Raw genomic sequence first — 18,349 nt, forward strand, 5'->3', positions numbered from 1 at the left:
CATGTTTAAGGTAACTGAAGTAACATTCGTTAACGAAATGGGAGAAACTATTGAATTATTTACATTGTTAACCTACCATTTGTGACGTTGCACGATCCGTGATTGCATCGAGGACAGGGGAGACAACTCTCTCCCCATCTTGACTGTGCACATTGCATGCAGTCATCTCCGCTGTAGTCGGGGAAACATGTACACTTCTCAGGCAACACACAGTATCCTCTTTGACTTCCACCACAGTCATGAACTTCGTGGCATGTGGCAAGCACACACGTTGCACCCTCCCATCCCAGTGAACAGTTGCACTGGTTTGGCCCCATGCAGACACCATTCCTGTTACAATTGCTAACATCAGAGCAGTCGAAGTCAGAGCAGTCTGCACCACCCCATCCTGAGTCACATCTACATCCGTTTGGACGAACACATACACCCTTATCACTGCAGTTGTTTACCCCCAAACAGTCGAACTTCTGATAAGTGAGGAGTGGAAGGTAGTCCACCTTAAGAAGCATCTTGACGTGATCCTTGTGAAGAATTCTTTGATTGACAATATATGGATCAGTACTACCCCACCAATTATGCTCAGCTTTAACCTCCTCCTCTCCTGTCTTCAGAACCTTAAGTTCATAGTCAGAAATAGGATTATCAAACAAATTACCGAGGAAGTTAAAATGCTTTGAGTTTAACATGACTGCTGCTTCTTTAGAAGTTGAGTTGGATATTTGGTTATAATTGAATGTTCCATTAAATTCATTATCTGATGATTTTAACAAGACAACACATTTGCCTGATATGTTATTGAAACTGTTTGTGAAGACGCTGACAACCTGATGTTGGTTTAAGGAATACCAATTATTCACATCAAGTGTTAAGAAACAATTTTCACCTCCGGAAGAATCTCGAGCAGTATTTCCCTCGAAAGAAACCAACTGTGCATTAATTGTAATAGGGCCACTTGAAAGAAATCTATTGTGTTTGATGACACAGCTTTTTGTATTGTAACCAGAAGCAATCATGCTTACATCCACAGAAACTGCATTAATCCTAAAGATGTTCTTTTCAACAAGTACTTCTATGTTTCTATAATACTGGTCAAGTTTAAGTTTTAGTGCTATGCCTTTCATAGTGTCACTTTCAAAATTGTTTTGTTTTACAGATATTTGAGTTTTCCTGTCAGTATAATACTTGACTATATAATAATTCTCTATTCCATGGAGATTGTTATTGAGGATGTTCATTTTTTCAACCGTTGCATCAACCAGTTCTCCAGAAAGCAGTATTCCACTGCCAAGATTGTGTTGAGTTGTACCATTAAAGATATGGAGACCTTTCCTGGTTTCAGTGAATATTCCTGTTGACTGTCCATGTTCGACAACTGTCCCATTCAGGTCAAGTTCTATGAAATCGGTCTGGATCGTCAGTCCTGCACCCTCCGTATTGTTGATGTGACAGTTAGACAGACGGACTGTTGGTGTCTGTACCACAAGACCTCTCTTAGAGTCCAGGATTGAAACTCTTTCTAGATAAGAATCTGTAAAAGATTAATACAATGCTGCATGTATTTTGAAATTAATAAGCGAGCAAATATTTCACAATTAAACAACATGCATGATATGGGACTTCTATCCAATTGTTAATCTATATAAACAATAAATGATAGAATATCCGATGTGAAATGGACGTTCTTTGGGTAAAGCATTATATCTTTTATATGTCTTGAAATACAGTTTATATGAATATCTCTTATTTGTGTTATTGAACAAAATTCAAAAAGTCAAGGCCAGAGCATCATGAGTTTTGGTTTTCCTCTGGAACAGACTCCATAGGGCACAAAAAGCAAAACAGGCAACTCGCTCCGCTTGAATTGCTTCAGTATCTTAATATATAGATGATATTTCATGTGTAGAGTGAAATATCATGTTCTCTCATCAAGTGACAGGGAGAAGGAGATATTTCCCACCCTTTGTATTTGCGACTTAAAAAGTAGCTTCGTGTTTGCAAAATCTCTTTTGAAAAAGTAATTAAAAAAAATTGGGTCACGGAAATTCTTTTTCATATATTTAGATATGGTTAGTTACAAAATCAACTTTAACAAAATGTAGTCTTGAAAACTACGAGACCGCTGTAGGAAGCGAAAGAATTCACGCTGGTCAAGTAACGAAAATGGCGAGACGAACAGTCTCGATTGACGAGTGAGTGAGTGAGTATGGTTTTACGCCGCTTTTAGCAATATTCCAGCAATATCACGGCGGGGGACACCAGAAATGGGCTTCACACATTGTACCCATGTCGGGAATCGAACCCGGGTCTTCGGTGGGACGAGCGAACGCATTAACCACTAGGCTACCCGACCGCCCCCTCGATTGACGAGTTAAATGAGAAATTTACAGTTTATAACGAAACATCCTCCAGAGAATAACAAACGGCAAGAACCGATATTAACTCCGTCTGTCAATATTTTGCCTTGTCAATGTGAAACTAACGTAAAGAGGAAGTCAACAGTTTGTGTTGCGGTCAGACACTTACGATAAAGGTGGACAATTTGAGGGGAGATAACTCTTGTATAACAATAGTTCCGTCAAACTGTTATGTTCACAACAGTCAAATATCAAGTGTTATGTTCACTGCAATGAAAATATCAGTCTTACACACCGCAGTATATAATAAATGTTCTTTTCCTCTATTTATCTCTATGTTATCATGTTGGTTCGATTATTTAAATATCGCCGTCATATAGCTGCAATATTGCTGAGTGCGGCGTTAAACAACAAACAAACAAGGTTGATTCCATTAGTAGCGGCCGCCTCTGTGGTCTAGTGGATAGAGCATCTGCCCGAAAAGCGAAAGGTTGCAATTGGTGATTCGACCCCCGATCGTGTCATACAAAAGACGTTAGAAGGTACTTCTTGTTACTCTGCCTGGCGCTCGGCTTTAAGGGGCTAAAACAAGGACTGCATGGTCAGCTCGGAGTCACTAATTGGTGTCTCAGGGTTGTATTCATGTTTACCTGCACCGTGGTATCTTAGTGGGCTAGCACTTGTAAAGTGGCTCTAGTCCAGAGTAGAACAAGCGCACGCGCGCACGCACGCACGCAAACACGCACGCACACGCACACGCACGCACACACACACACTGAAATCTGTTAGTCTCACATCTGATCCAAAGATTCTCCAAATGATCTGATGATATTATTCATAAAATTTAAAAGTAATTAACACTTGTGATAAAAAGACAATGACACCCTCAGTATACCATATCTGACTATGGTATCAATGTTAGATTATTCCCTTCAGATACTTCACTACAAATAAATAGAACAAAGCAGATTTCACTTACTTGGATGGATACCTGTTGGACCAACAAACTGGTTACATATGATACCAACATCATGTTTATGGCTACAGGAAGTGCAATAGGATGGTTGACATTCCAACAGAGACCTTGCAATGCTGTCACATTGCAGATTTTGAATAACTGGTCCTTGCCCATGACCAAAAGCTCCATTGTCTTTAATCGTAAGCTCCGGTGACCTGAAACATGTCCTCACAATGTGGCTATTGAAATCTACAGGAAATGGAATGCATTCCATCTTCACCAGAAAATGGCTGAAATATTGATGGATGATCATTGCTGGTTCGATTTGAACTTTGAATGGTGAAAGTGATGACCATTGATGTAGTAGATTTCTATCCCAGGTGTTTACAAATAACATGCATGCACGACTGAATGTGTTAACTAAAACGATGTGTTACTGTTAGCCCAAATTAATTCGCACACAAAGGCAACGATTCCGTTAAAGTGTAAATAAATTGCAACTTTTCAGAAAGTTTTGTTTGTTTGTTTCATGTTTAACGCCACACAAGGCAATATTCCAGCTACGGCGGTCTGTAAAAAATCGAGTCTGGACCAGACAATCCAGTGATTGACATCAAGAGCATCGATCTACGCAATTTGGATACGATAACATGCATCAACCAAGTCAGCGAGCCTGATCACCCGATCCCGTTAGACGCCTCTTATGACAAATATAGTCGCCTTTTACGGCAAGCGTGGGTTGCTGAAGACCTATTCTTCACGGGTCTAAATTCACAAAGTTATCCAAATTGTCATCCTGCTGAACTGACCCATGTGAACCTCTGAAGTAGATTGTTGTAATAGAGATGATGAATTAAACAGTGTGGCTGGATAATTGCCATACCCAAGGTGAATGTCATTTACATACCCATATCCTAATGCCTGACACACAAGCACAGCCTCGTTCGGGCGCAGATTGCGAAGTGTTGACCATGTTAACCAGTCTCACCGTCTTAGATACAACACCTTGTAGCAAAAGTAAAAGACATGACCTATATCACACTTTTAAGAAAAATTATTGGGGAAGATTAAGATACCAGGTTATTTTCATTGAACGTTGATTAGAAGTATGACGGTTTTTTTGTTTATTTGATAAACACAAGGATAATATGATACGAGGGGCCTTCAATAAGTATTGCAACTTCAATATAAGACCAAGTCGCAGAATATCTTTTGCACTTTTATTTTTCAACATAATCTTCATTCACCTCAAAACACTTATTCCATTTGTCCTTCAAGCTTTTAATACCACTTTTATAGAAATCCGCAGTTTGGCCCTCTGACCACGCCTCTGTGGCAGCCTTTATGGCCTCGTCATCCTGGAAGCGTCTTCCACGTAGGGCAGATTTCATTTGCCGCAACAGGAAATAGTCACTGGGGGCTCAGTCTGGACTGTACAGTTAAATCACTCATCCTACAGCCCAGACTGAGCCCCACACCCACCCCCAACCTCCCATCCCCACAAACCCACCCACCCTAACCCCCCATCGCCACAAACACACTCATCCACCCCACCCAGTGACAATTTCCTATTCCGGCAAATGAAATCTGATTATATCATATTGAAAAATAAAAGTGCAAAAGATCTTCTGCGATTTGGTCTTATATTGAAGTTGCAAAACTTATTGAACACCCCTCGTTCATCGTAAGGTAAATTACCTGTCTTGTATGGTAATACTACTCCAAACCAGGACATATTCGTGGCTCCTGTTAGAGTAACGCTTTCTGGGGCAACTCCTTCAGTCAAAAGAACACCTTGAAGGCAATGAAAATATGTCAAGACTCATTATAGGCTTTTGTGAGACGTGAGTTTTCATTATATATACACAAGCGGAAAAACGTAACTCCGCTTAATATGAAGCGGTATAAATGTTATGTTGGACTATGCTGAGTGGTATGTTAAAAAACAAACAAACAAACTAACAATCTGTCTTAACAATACATAAATAAATTCACGTGTTTATACATTCAAAAAAGATTTGATGACAGTGTGTTTCATTTTTTATGTTAATTAGAGATAAAGACAGTTACGCACCAAGTCATTCAGTCACCTCATTCTTGTGCTTACTCAGGTTTTAGGATATAGCACAACGATTGAAAAAAATGCATATTTTCGCAGACTGCACTACTTAAGCCTCATATTTCCAAGAAGATGCATTAATTCCGGAAATTGGTAAATATAAATAAAATATATTATTCGCGCAAAAATCTCATAGAACGAAAACAAATTTACATGTCTGACGACAGGCTGTATTTGTATGAACTTTTGACACTTTTATGACAGGTAGCTTCGAAAAAAATGTTGATTTTACTGGCGAACGGTTACCAGTAACTGAAAGTTTTGACACAGGTGCATTACTTGTCATCTGGCGCGCGCTGATCACCCATACGGTTTTTCGAAAATTTACCGCAGTGCCCTCTTCCCCCTATATAGATTCGGGGTATAACCTTATATCCGTGTGTGCCGTCATTCTTTTTTATAAATATATCATTAGTGATAGTACCACTCAGTCGCTTAGAGTATTTGACTAAAGACAATGTACATTAAACGCGTGCCAACTGAGATGTTTATTAAAACCTTTGATGTTTGTGTTTATGTATGGCGGCGTCCATGCTTGCAAATCAAACGCAGAAAAAGGAGACAGGTCAGGCCAACCGACCAGGATTGGAAGGTTTTAAACTGTGTTTCAAAATTGAGGACAATTTGACCTATTGAATGTAACTAAGCAATATTATCTATAAGCGCATCTATTTGAACGAATGAATGTATACATAAATATTCACATTAGATTTAATTATTTGTTTTTATGAATCCCGGGAATGGACGTTGATTCATTTGGGATTGAATGTTTGGAACTTACCACGGTATTGTGCAATGTTAGTCAGATGGTTGTGACTAAAAGGGACGTTGGATCGCTAAGGTGTGTCAGCACCCTAAGATCGAAAGGGGATGTTGGATCGCCAAGGCGTGTCAGCTCCCTAACATCGAAAAGGAGTGTTGGATCGCGAAGGTGTATCAGCTCCCTAAGATCGAAAAGGGATGTTCGATCGCCAAGGCATGTCAGCTTACTAAGATCGAAAAGGGATGTTGGATCGCCAAAGAGTGTCAGCTCCCTAAGATCGAAAAGGGGTGTTGGATCACCAAGGCGTGTCAGCTTCCTTAGACGGATGTGAGTGCATTCGAGCGTGAGCTAAGAAAACGGTATAGCGAGACAACGATTTCGCTATAGCGCGGTAGTCGAGCTGTTGGTAGCTGGCGAAGCTGCGCCTGCTGGATTGCATTTTTTGTCAAACTAAATCAGGCAGAATATGCAGAAAGCATATCTAATCCAGATTGTGGAAACGCTAATTAGTCTGTGCAGGCGGCCACGCTCCGGTGCGGTAACAGCAATGAAAGTTAGCTCAAGGAAGACAATTTATGGATGTTAACTTCTTTATGATGATGAGTAAAACGTTTCGGATGCTTACTCATTCATCAACTCGTCCCAGTCCTGTGTTGTGCAGCTAAGTGGAATAGTGTTATTTTCGATGTAAGGAGTAAAACGAATCGGCCTCTCCGACTCTACTCAGGTAAACTCCCGAGCTTAATCCCACAGAGTTACGTCCTTTCTAGGTGTTTACTTCCGTGTTCATGTTACAAATAATTGAATTAAGTTAAAATGTGTCATGATACTTGCAGACAAAACTTTATGTATTTGCAAAAGAAATATAGAAAACCTTGCGTTTTTAGCAAATGACACATTTCTTGCTCATGGGCCAAATTGTTTAGCCCATAGGCGAGATCCTTTAGTAAAGCTATAAATTAGTTGAGTTAAGATAAAAAATAAGTTGAATTACGTGACATGATACATCTTTTATGTATTTTCCCAAACAAAAACATAGTTTAAGTTTTAAGTTTTCGAAACACTTTTTGTTTTGGGATAAAGGTTTTCGAAACACTTTCAGTTTCTGGACAACTGGGTTTCCCAAATTAAAATAGGACGTGTTCTTTGTAAACCTAAGTTTCTGAACATTTTTGAAAAATTAACGGGTCATGTTGACAGCTAACAAACCGATCACATCACCGGCAAACCCTTAAACTTCAAAATAAGAATGACAACAAATACGGGACCCCTCTTGTCGATGTATTTCACTCAGTCAACACATTGATGAAGGGGACGGAAATAGTGAGTGAGTGAGTGAGTTGGGTTTAAAGCCGCTTTTAACAGTATTCCAGTTATATCACGGCGTGTCAGCTTAATGTCGGAGGAAAGCCCGAAGTGATGCAGGTCTCAGACGTTTACCACTTCGGTGAAACCCACGAGCACGGGCATGGTGCTGACAAACCTAGATACATAATCGGGGCGAATCAGGATTCAAACCCACAATCATAGGTTTCTGGCGTGCCCAAGGAATCGCGGCGCCTTAGACGACTGGGCCACCCGGGACGGAAAGAAAGCACCATATTTCGTGATATCTCCTAGGAGCGATCGTTTCATCAGATCCAAGCGACATCTTGGCCAGTTTTGTATATATAAAATAAAAACGTCAAGGCGTTATCCACTGTTATGATGGGAATTAATAATGTGATATATTTAAAAGATAATATAGTTAAAAGTCCATACCATCTACATATATTCCTGTGTTTGGCTGAAAGTCCAGCTGCACACCACTGTCGATAATGAGACACCCTTCTGATCTGAAACCATTTAAGAATAAGTATAGTAAAATAGAAACGTACATGTAGTTCAGTCAGCTCTATGAATCCTCCCATCTATAAATTCAACATACCTTATGAAAATGGATCTTCTTATCCTGTATGGGGATCCGAGTTTTTGAAGGCGTATCTGGCCAACGATTACCCCTCCAATAGCTTTGTCCAGCCAAAAATCTTCATGTGTATTACTTGAAACATCTGTTAATAGTCCTGTCAGGTAATAAGGTAGATAATGAACAAAGCCCTTCTCAAAGTCTATGTCAAACCCACAGATTCTGTCCATAACATAATCCATTTCTTGACTCCCCCAGTAGTTCCATCGCGCATCAATGTCATCCCATCTATCAAATGATGGTGCCTTAACTTCACAGGATGCAGATGGGTCACTGAAGACATTGTCTCTTAGTTTAAGCTGAAACACACTGGTCACCAAAGTGTTAGAACACAGGTTGTTTTGAAAGGCATTTCTTGTTATGCCTGTAATAAACTCAAGCTTTCTTCTATCACCCAGATATATGATTTGATCAGCCCTGTTGTTTGAAAATGTATTTTGAGATATGTCAACTTGAGAGCCACTTCCATGACTCTGGTAGATCAATTTTAAAAGAGGATTTGTAGATGATAACGCTGTGTTATTTATCATTATATTGTCTACAAAGGAAAAGGAAATTGCCTTGTCATATGGAGGTAGAAACCAAACAATGCTACCATTGTTACCTGTGAAGGTATTGTTTCTGATATTGACCAAGATGGAGATTCCATTTTTGGGCATGTTAAAGTAAAATACATTACCGATACTTCTGTGGAAGATATTATTTACAAATTCAAAATGGTAATCTTTAATGTATGAATGTGATTGGATAGCAAACATGCTTGTGTATCTCTCCAAGTTATAATTCCACAAGCCCCTGTTGACATCATGTTGAAGGATGTGGGAATCTCGCAAACAGAACTTGACCTTTTTACCATATTTACTATAGAAGTCATGTATCCGTAGAATCCCCTTCTTGTTTATCAGAAATAGCGTCTGTGAAATATCTACAGTTGCGGCACTATCAAGGGAGATAGAATCTAGGTTGTGCCGATGAAAGGTACAGTTCATAAGAGATATATTACTTGAAGCAGAAGCTTGAATGTGAATTCCGTGCTTTCCATTCTCGGCTATGTAACAATTAGATATACTGATAACAGGGATATCATAATCATATCCACGGTTGTCAGGGGCAACTGTGATTCCTGATAGTCCGCTGTTAGATACATTTAGGCCATCAATGATGTGCGGAGTGTGGAGTCCTTTCTTGTTGAATGTTACACCATGTCCTTGTGAGTAGGTCGAGACAATATTGTTCATTGAAGAAATGTTGCCACTAATTACAAGCCCGATCCGTGTGTCATTCATATGGAAATGACTTACTTGTACATCATTGCCCACCTCTGCAAGTACACCAAACAGAGCAATTCATTAAACCAAAGCAAACTGGACCTGACAATATTCTTCTATTTTCATGTAACACGTTGAATGTCACAAACATCGTTACATTTCATCTACGTGTGCGTGTTAACAAGCAACATCAACCTTTCTCATCTTCTATAAGCAACATATCGTGTACGCAATTCAAAGCCGCTTTACATTTGTCACGTACAGGATAACAGAGCTACACAATTCTAACAGGTATGTAGAACATCTTATAAGTAAACATATAGACCATTCGTCCAGGAGAATATACCGACATACATTTTGGGTTCGAATCTTTTATATCACTAGTGTGTGTAGTTTGTAACAAGGATTTAACAAATTGCACTTCACGGGTTGTACATTACCAGTAGTTGTAGACAAATGTTCCCCATTGCAGCGTATTCCAACATCTGTGCTGTGGTCACAAGAAAATGTTGGCTGTGTGCACTCACTAACTGTCTCCTCAGAGCCTGTGCATCTAAGATTGCGTAAGTGTATGGGGCCAGTGCCTTTGTCAAATTCCATTCCATATAGTAAACGTTCATGTCGAATAGTGTGACTGAAAATAGAAGAATACCTTGTGCTCACATGCACTGAAGACGATTGCAAATTTTTAATCTTGCAAATCTGTGCAATATGACATTATTGTCACAATTATTAAACATGTAAAAGCGAAAATACTATCAATAATAATCGACAAGAAATTCTAGTTTCCTTAAACAATATCAGTTTTATTGTCGTCTTTTTATTGAAAAGCCAATGACATTTTTTTTTATTCGGGAAAAATGTAATCAAAACATTGTCATAAGTTCAAACATCCGAAATAAAATACAATCTGCAGCATAACAAACATGTCAACACTAAACTGAATATTATTACCTGCTCAATAGCATTTGTCATGAGAACCCACACTCATCGCAATTCATAAATGTGTACAACGACTCAGGAGGGTTGTCTGATTAGTTCTGAAAGTAATTGCGTAAATCTTTTGTTATGGACATTACATGATGGAGTGGTTTATCCACAAACATTTACAGTCAGTAAAGGCTGTGACCTTTGGCAGTGAACAAACTTGAGGGACATGCAGTGATCGACTATTTGCCAAAAGAAGGGCTTAACACCAAAAGTCAACCTCAAGATATGAGTAGAAATCCAGGGAAGGATGCCCCACCCACCCCCACCCACCCACCCCATCCCACCCCTTCTGACATCTGATCAAAAACGCACCAGACACAACATATCTGGTTATAATCTGTATCTGGTTGAAGCTGGTTTAAGAATCTACAATCACATAATCTCAATACTCAATTTAGTATCTACTGAGTGAGTACAATCACCCTGTGATAAATATACCGTGACCTTTTGTAAGTGACTAGGTACAGAATATTTCTGGATTAAACAATTCATCCAAGTCAAACTTGTTATGTGCCAGTTCATATTGTTGCACGTTGCAGCAAATGTCAGTGACCATTGTCGGTGACAGCAAATGACTGGGGCGTTTGAAAAACATCCGAGTCCTGTAGTGGTCTCTATGCATCGGATGGTATTGTATGGTTTTAGGGCGACTTGGGCCATTAAAGGTGTATTTGCGCCCCTTACATCATATCCTGAATACAGACAGGTCACAGTGAAGTGAAGTATGACAAATCCTATTGCAGGGTAGTCTCTATCCTTTGTTTGTCTTTTCATATTCATCATTCCACCAAACTTTGGGTGAAAGTAGATGGCTTACTTGGCGATTTTAAATGACTTTATCGCGCGTATCCAAACCATTGGCTAATTACGTCCGTAACCCAATCACCCCCGGGTCATCACTCTGCACCGTGCCCGGGCAATAATCCCGTGCAAGCATCATCCGGCCTTTGTTACAGTCCATCATTCACGCACCGTCCCTCTTCAAGTACACACGTGTTTCGCTGTATCTAACCGCTTTCCCACCCACCCAGCTTGCCACTCCTTTTCTTTCCTTTTCAGTCGGATGTGTCCTCTTCACCTCGAATACTAATCACTTCTTTTCTTCAGCATTTTTTTCTTCTACAGGTACCAGCAGAGCAGATTGTATATATGTAAATAAACCTCTACATATGTAAAATAGGTTTTCAGGGCGCTTGTATATATGTACATACCTTTTAAACGATTCTGATATATGTAAATAAACATGACTTCTAAATAGCTGATATATGCGAATAACTGTCTCAACAATGAACTATGTCGAGGTGTGCGGGGTTCTTGTGGGCTAAACTGCTAGTAACAAATTAACTTGCTTCCAAATTAATACTCGTGCTTAAGGCTACCTGCTTTTCAGCAGGAACCTTTCCGGGGTTACCTGCTTCTCAGTGGGAACCTTTTCTTTCCCGACTTTTCAGCCGGGGAATCGAAAATAACATACGTTGGGGCAAACAATTGCCACGTATATGGGCCCGGCGGCGGAAGTCGTCTTGTCAAGCAGTAGCTGACAGTTGGGTCCGCGGCGGTAGTCGCTCAATGGTTTTGCTAAAGGGGCCAGGCAGTGGGATCTGCTTTGGCCCGCTACCTGGGGCCGGGCAGCGGTAGTCTGACTTAGGCCAGCAGTGGTAGCTGCTTTTGGCAGCGTGGTAGTTGCCAAGCAATGGTAGCGTTTAAATATGCTACCGGGGGGGCCGGACAGTGGTAGCAGTCTCAGGCCAGCAGCGCTAGCTGCGAATCGCCGTTGGCCATGCTAGTGGCCATGGCAACGGTACCATTTTAAGTATACACAATTAGCAGCTTAGTAGCCAACTAGTACCTGTACACCCTCGGTCATTTAACTCAATCTCATCTTATGTTTTTATTATAGGCACGGGCATCCACGGCTCGGTGGCCCATGCCTCTCCTTGGCATATCGCGGGATAATCTTGGACGAGACGTTAAACCCAATTTCACCACACCTCACCAAAAGAGGTTTAAATTTAAAGTTTTTATTCTTTGACTGCATATTTCCATTGGTTAATACATCAATGTTTGTCTCATCCAAAATAACATTAAGTTTCCATGTATTAGTTTATTTATCAAAGTTTGTAAACATTTCACTGTACTTGAGAACATAATCATATTTGCAAATTGTAACATAAATATTTTTTTATAAGTTCACGATGTAATTGTATACCATCGTCAATATTTCTTTTGATTTGAGATGCAGCTCATTAGTTACAAAGACAGAACAAAAAAGGGCTTATAATTAATACACCAGTATTGCAGATAAAAGAATCTGAATATGTGAGTTTCCTCCCGTTGGATACGGTTGTTATTACAGCTCCCACAAACATCAAAGGAAAATATATGAAAAGAATGGTTTATAATTGAAAAACTCCTCCACAATATGCTTGGAGGTGTTCAGATTAATATAGAGAGAGCCCGGATCGGATGTTTTCAACAGCAAAGAGGATACAAACAGAGTGACAAAATTCTACCATATCGATCAACATCGCAATCGACGCCAATGACAGACACTGTCATACTGTACATACTACTTTGCAAAGAGTTATTACACTCGATCTACACTTCAGGCATGAACATTGCAAACAACGCAAGCTTCATATGTTCTGACTTGAGTATGTTTGAAACCAGAATAAACTTTCATATACATGTATCTTATTACAATCGCACTCTTTTGTTTGAAAAAAAACAGACTACTCTCGAGACAGCTATTAGTTCAGAAGTAATATGTTGTTCACAAAGAGAAAAAACTTGGACCTGTATTTTAGTGAATACTAGGAAGTGATCACTTCCGAAAGCATCGTCTTGACATATATCCCAGTTACATTTAGAATTAATGAGGATATAATCGAAAGGAGAAAACATCCATCTCCTCAAATTCATTTTGGTCATTCTAACATCATTCAAAACCACCAGTACTGATTCATCTTAAAGGTTTTCAACACCTGTTCCGTTGTAATCTGTTTTATTACTTGGGACTTTCTTTATATTCACAGAAAATATTTGAGACAAGTGGAATTAATACCATGTGGATTCTCAAAACCTCAAAGGATTCACTTGATTTTTTTAAGTCTCAGAAAAGAACCAAGTTCCATTCTGTCAAAACGTTTGATTTTTTCAAGTTTGTACACCACTATCCACTATGACAAACAAGGAAATTTTCATTCCTTGATCCATGAGGCTTTTGTCACAAAACGTGGTGACCACAGATACAGTTAAATATCTATATATTTAGAGGTTCGGGGCAATTTGTGAAAAATGAAAGCAAATTCCATCTGAAATTTACTGAGAAAACAATATGAGAAATGCAGGACTTCCTTATTGATAACATCTAAAATTTGGGGGTAAGACATTCAGGCAAGAAGTAGGGATTCCCACGGGCACCAACTGTGCTCCCCTTCTTGCGGATCTGTTTCTTTAGGCATATGAATCGAAAGTCAAAGCAAGGTAATTTGGCTTCAGGTATATCGATGATTTGATATCGTTGAATAACAATCTAATAGCCAGTTCCCTTCCACTGATTTACACACCTGAACTAGAAATGATGGAGACCAGTGAGACCGCCTCATCTGTTTCTTATTTAGATCTATGGATATAGATTCAAAACACTCGCCACAAGACTGTACGACAAGAGGAATTACTTCAGCTTTCCAATAGTCAACTTTCTCCTCATGTCGAGCAATATTCCAGCCTTTGGTATTTACATTTCACAACTTTTGAGGTACAATCGAGCATGCTCTTTCGACCAAGATTTCAAAGAGCGTCATACGAAATCTTGCTCACGAGTTGTTGATCAAGGTTACAACATTCAAGGCCTCAGTAAAGCTTTCACAAAGTTATATGGTAGACAGGTGGAGGACATTTCCAAACTTGACGCAATAGTGACAAAAAATATGTCCGATGCAATTCCCTATTTTGACCTTATGGTCCCGTGCTTTTTCAGGTGACTTTCCTTTGAACGTGCTTGTGACGGGTGCCACCGGTGGGGCAGGAAACGCTCACCTTTTCGCGAACACCTGGTATCATCATTATTTAATAGTGATTCATAAACACATGCTCTTTAAATAGTCCGAAGTGTACACTCGACCTTGCTTTTGGCAGATATTTCTTATGAATATGGAAAAGGTTTTGTCTCACATTTATTAATGTTACTCTATTAAAATGTTATTGGTTGGAGGAGAAACATCACTGTTGCCAGCTAAGGCAAATGCGTAAGAGATACCACGAGAGACCTTGACAATTTGAGTGGCTTCCACAGACGAGACATTGTTTTCAATTCGGACTCGTTGAACAGACACTGCTTCTTTATATTTTTCAAGGCCTTGGTAAGCAACACTGTGATTTCCTCCACAATTTCGACACTTGGACACACCACCAGCCTTACAATTTCCAACCTTAATGTCCCCGCTACATCTTCTACATACTGGATTTTTACTCTTACACCGCGATGACACGTGGCCAAACCGTCGGTGTTTCTTCAATCAAATGTATTAGCAATATCCTCATCCCCATTCCCCTCATTTTCGCAATCCATATTGAAGTGGTTTACACCCAACAACCGTCAGTTATGCTGACACTAATTTAAACCTACCTCGACGATATTATATCCTGTTATACCGCATAAGAACGAAATTTGACGATCTCTAACCTAAAATAATAATTAAAAAGCGACAGCGACCGTCAACACAGACCTCGCCCCGACAGTCTGAAGCCCCGACCCGTGAAGATTCCGGGGTAAATAGGTCTTCAGCAACCCATCCTTGCCGTAAAAGGCGACTATGCCCGTCGTAAAAGGCGACTAACGGGATCGGGTGGTCAGGCTCGCTGACTTGGTTAATGCATGTCATCGGTCCCAATTGCGTGGATCAATGATCATGATATTAATCACTGGATTGTCTGGTCCAGACTCGATTATTTACAGACCGCCGCCATATAGCTGGAATATTGCTGAGTGCGGCGCTAAACAACCAACCAACCAACCAACCAACTGAAGCCCCGATTTTCACCGAAAATGATTTAAATTTAGCTGCCCTTTCCCTGGAATCGTCGTGATGAGACTGTTACTTCAAGGCTATCAGAGCAACACTAGCGCGAGTTGAGGCCTTTACGACCCGACTTTCGTCATATACACTTGCCAAGTGGGAATTGGATACCTGAAAACACATAATTCCTACAAGCTGCGGCCTCACACCTGACCCATTGTATTGCCTCTTGTAATTTCAAACCTGCAATATGTATAATGCTTATAAATTGTATGTTGGGCAACTCACTCATATCCAAGCATTCGGCATATGACTGCAGCATAGTTTCTGCCATAACCGCGATCACAGACAGTTCCCCACGTGTCATTAATTCTCACTTCCAGTCGCCCCTCATTGTCAGCCTTGCCTCCGACGAGTCTGACATTAGAGTATGTTGTTTGCGTGCGATCTTCAATTGACAGAATCAGTGGTGTATAGATTACATTAAGAACTATATCTGCGTGTCGTAAATAATTTGTATTAAAAAAGAGTATTAGGTAATGGGATTCTTTTAGAGACTTAATGCTTTCTGTCACAATCTGTAAGGGGTCCTCAACACATTGTATATCATGTCCAGCTAACAATTAGTTTGTCTTTGTATTATTTGCTTCAGCATTGTCCGGTCTGTTGGTCCCTTAATTTATTATCCGATTTTCATTTTAACTGGAGATGAAAAGCATAGAGCCGTCGAGCTGCTTGACCTGGCCCAAATTACCATGAGGATGGTTATCAATGTTATCTATGACAAGAATGTGAACATCAGTCGTACTAAAGTGTCCAATCTTTTATGTAAAAGTTCTATTTTCTCGACGGAAATAACAATGTTGCATTTTCAATTGCATAATACCATTGTACTTACAGATATGCCCAAACAGTTGCACTCCAGACCATTTTTCTCCAAGAATAGCAGGGACAGCTTTAACAGGATAACTCTTATTACCATTGATCTTTAATGCACCTGCAAGAAAGACAATTTAAATCCGAATTACACGATCAGTCAACGCTTATATCAGTTTACGCATTGAACGAATTACGAACTGTATATCTGGCTTTGATAACAGTTTTACCTTCCACAACAATTCCAACACCATTCATGAAACGTAGAGTGACTCCTGCCTCAACAATTAATGTCTCCAGCTTCCCAACCACAATGTTATCAGTCACCGTGTATGGACTCGCTGCGTATGTTAGAGTCACAGTCCCTCCTATGCTGCCACCAATCCTTCCATCAGCTGCAAAAAAGGTCCTGGCAGGGAACTGAAGATCTGTCAGGTTTGAGAACCTATAAAGGGGAATAAATTGTATCTTTGGGAGGGTCTCGTCATACGACCAGTCATATATTCGCCTTGATATCTCCTTTACGTCTGTCGTTCCCCAGAAGTTGTGTGTACAGTTTATCTCTAGTCCTTTATAACCGGATCCCTCAAATTTAACATCACGCCCTGTCCCATTAAGGAATGAATTATTATTAAGGGTGACAGTTGGAGTCTTGAGAACGACCGTGGTTCTGTTGAAATGGTTGTTCTGGACAGCAAACACTTCACCATCTCTGCCAGACTCCAGTGAAACACTACCACCATTAAAAACATTTCCAGCGATTTCTGTGAAACCATCATCTGAACGTTGAACGTGAATCGTCATTGCTCACATTGGGAATTGAAAGGTGTTTTCCTTTATAGACGCATTTCCGATGTTTCCTCTCATGTTTAAACTACATTTGAACATGTTCTGTTCCAGTATTAAACCCCAAGGAAGCGAGTATCTCGGAACACTGAGATAAACATCACCATTCTGTGTTTGGAATGTGTTGTTCACAAGTATAACATCATGTGCATGTGCAGTTGTATAATCATACGTATTTCCTGCATCTAGAACATGACGATAGCAATCACAACTGAAGATAGAATCCTGGATTTTGATTGTACCTTGATAAGAGTCTGGCAGCTGCTGCATGGAAGTGGTCAAGGATGTTAATCCCTTCACGTTTATTCGTCTTAAATGTATGTTCAAGAGCCGGGCAGAAACATCAAGAGAATCATGATTATTTACATGTTCAATCTTGGAGTCATGAAGGCTCATGGTAACATTTGACAAGCATACGATTTTAAGCACAGTCCATGCGGATGACAAGTGTGACGAATAAAGACTAACGTTGAACTGGCCCGTACGTGACTGTAGATCTATGGCAAACCTGACAACATGAATACTACTATGCCCAATAGCTACTGATACAGTGCCAACACCCAGTGCGTCCAAATACAAGCCCCGATCGGAATCATTCATTTGCACTCTTTCAAGGGAAAGAACGAAATCAGACCAAAATCGTCCCCTGATAGAATATGTGCACTGTGTTACTGTGATGTCTGTCAAGACCAGCATTCCAGAGCGTTCAGTAAACAAAGATATCCCAGTAGTTGCTTGTCTCAATATGGTGTGCTCAAGTGATGACCCTGAAACAAGAACAACGTAACAGTTGTAACAGTACTGCATTTTCAATGAAGATCGCAATGTAGTTCGAATGTTATATTGTCTAATAATAAGAGAGAAGGAGAGAGTGCAGTCTTATATTAGACGCCAATGTTGTATATGTATTAATTCGTTTTAAAAACGCAGCGCGTTAGAAATATTTCTTAGCCAGCTTTATTCAGGCCTTTTCAAGAGTTTTATCAAACACTTGATGTATGCTTTCTCGTGTTGCTAAAGTTCTACCTCTTCTGGATGTAAACAGCATTATTTGTTTTCATTAGACTTTCAATCATCATTCCAACACTAAAATATCGATCGTTTCTGTAAGTCATGTGTTCTAACAAAATAACATCAGTTAAAAGCAACATCAAGATTCCTTCAACACCTGAAAAAGTTGAATCTCAT

At 39.9% G+C, this 18,349-nt stretch overlaps 1 protein-coding gene across 1 annotated transcript in view; it reads right to left on the minus strand.

Annotated features, from left to right (window-relative positions):
• Positions 1 to 18,349, minus strand: part of LOC124134850 — a 55,149-nt gene that overhangs the window by 15,673 nt on the left and 21,127 nt on the right. Inside the window, exons 9-13 of the mRNA XM_048396857.1 lie at positions 17,011 to 17,928; positions 5,391 to 5,397; positions 4,220 to 4,288; positions 3,334 to 3,527; positions 77 to 1,528 (exon numbers count right to left, since the gene is read on the minus strand). Coding sequence (XP_048252814.1) covers positions 77 to 1,528; positions 3,334 to 3,527; positions 4,220 to 4,288; positions 5,391 to 5,397; positions 17,011 to 17,119 — 1,831 coding nt within the window. The 5' untranslated portion in view covers positions 17,120 to 17,928. The remainder of the gene's footprint in view (positions 1 to 76; positions 1,529 to 3,333; positions 3,528 to 4,219; positions 4,289 to 5,390; positions 5,398 to 17,010; positions 17,929 to 18,349) is intronic.

This window comes from Haliotis rufescens, unplaced genomic scaffold (assembly GCF_023055435.1).
Source record: "Haliotis rufescens isolate VD_foot unplaced genomic scaffold, xgHalRufe1.0.p SCAF_16, whole genome shotgun sequence".
Classification (NCBI taxonomy): Eukaryota; Metazoa; Mollusca; class Gastropoda; order Lepetellida; family Haliotidae; genus Haliotis; species Haliotis rufescens.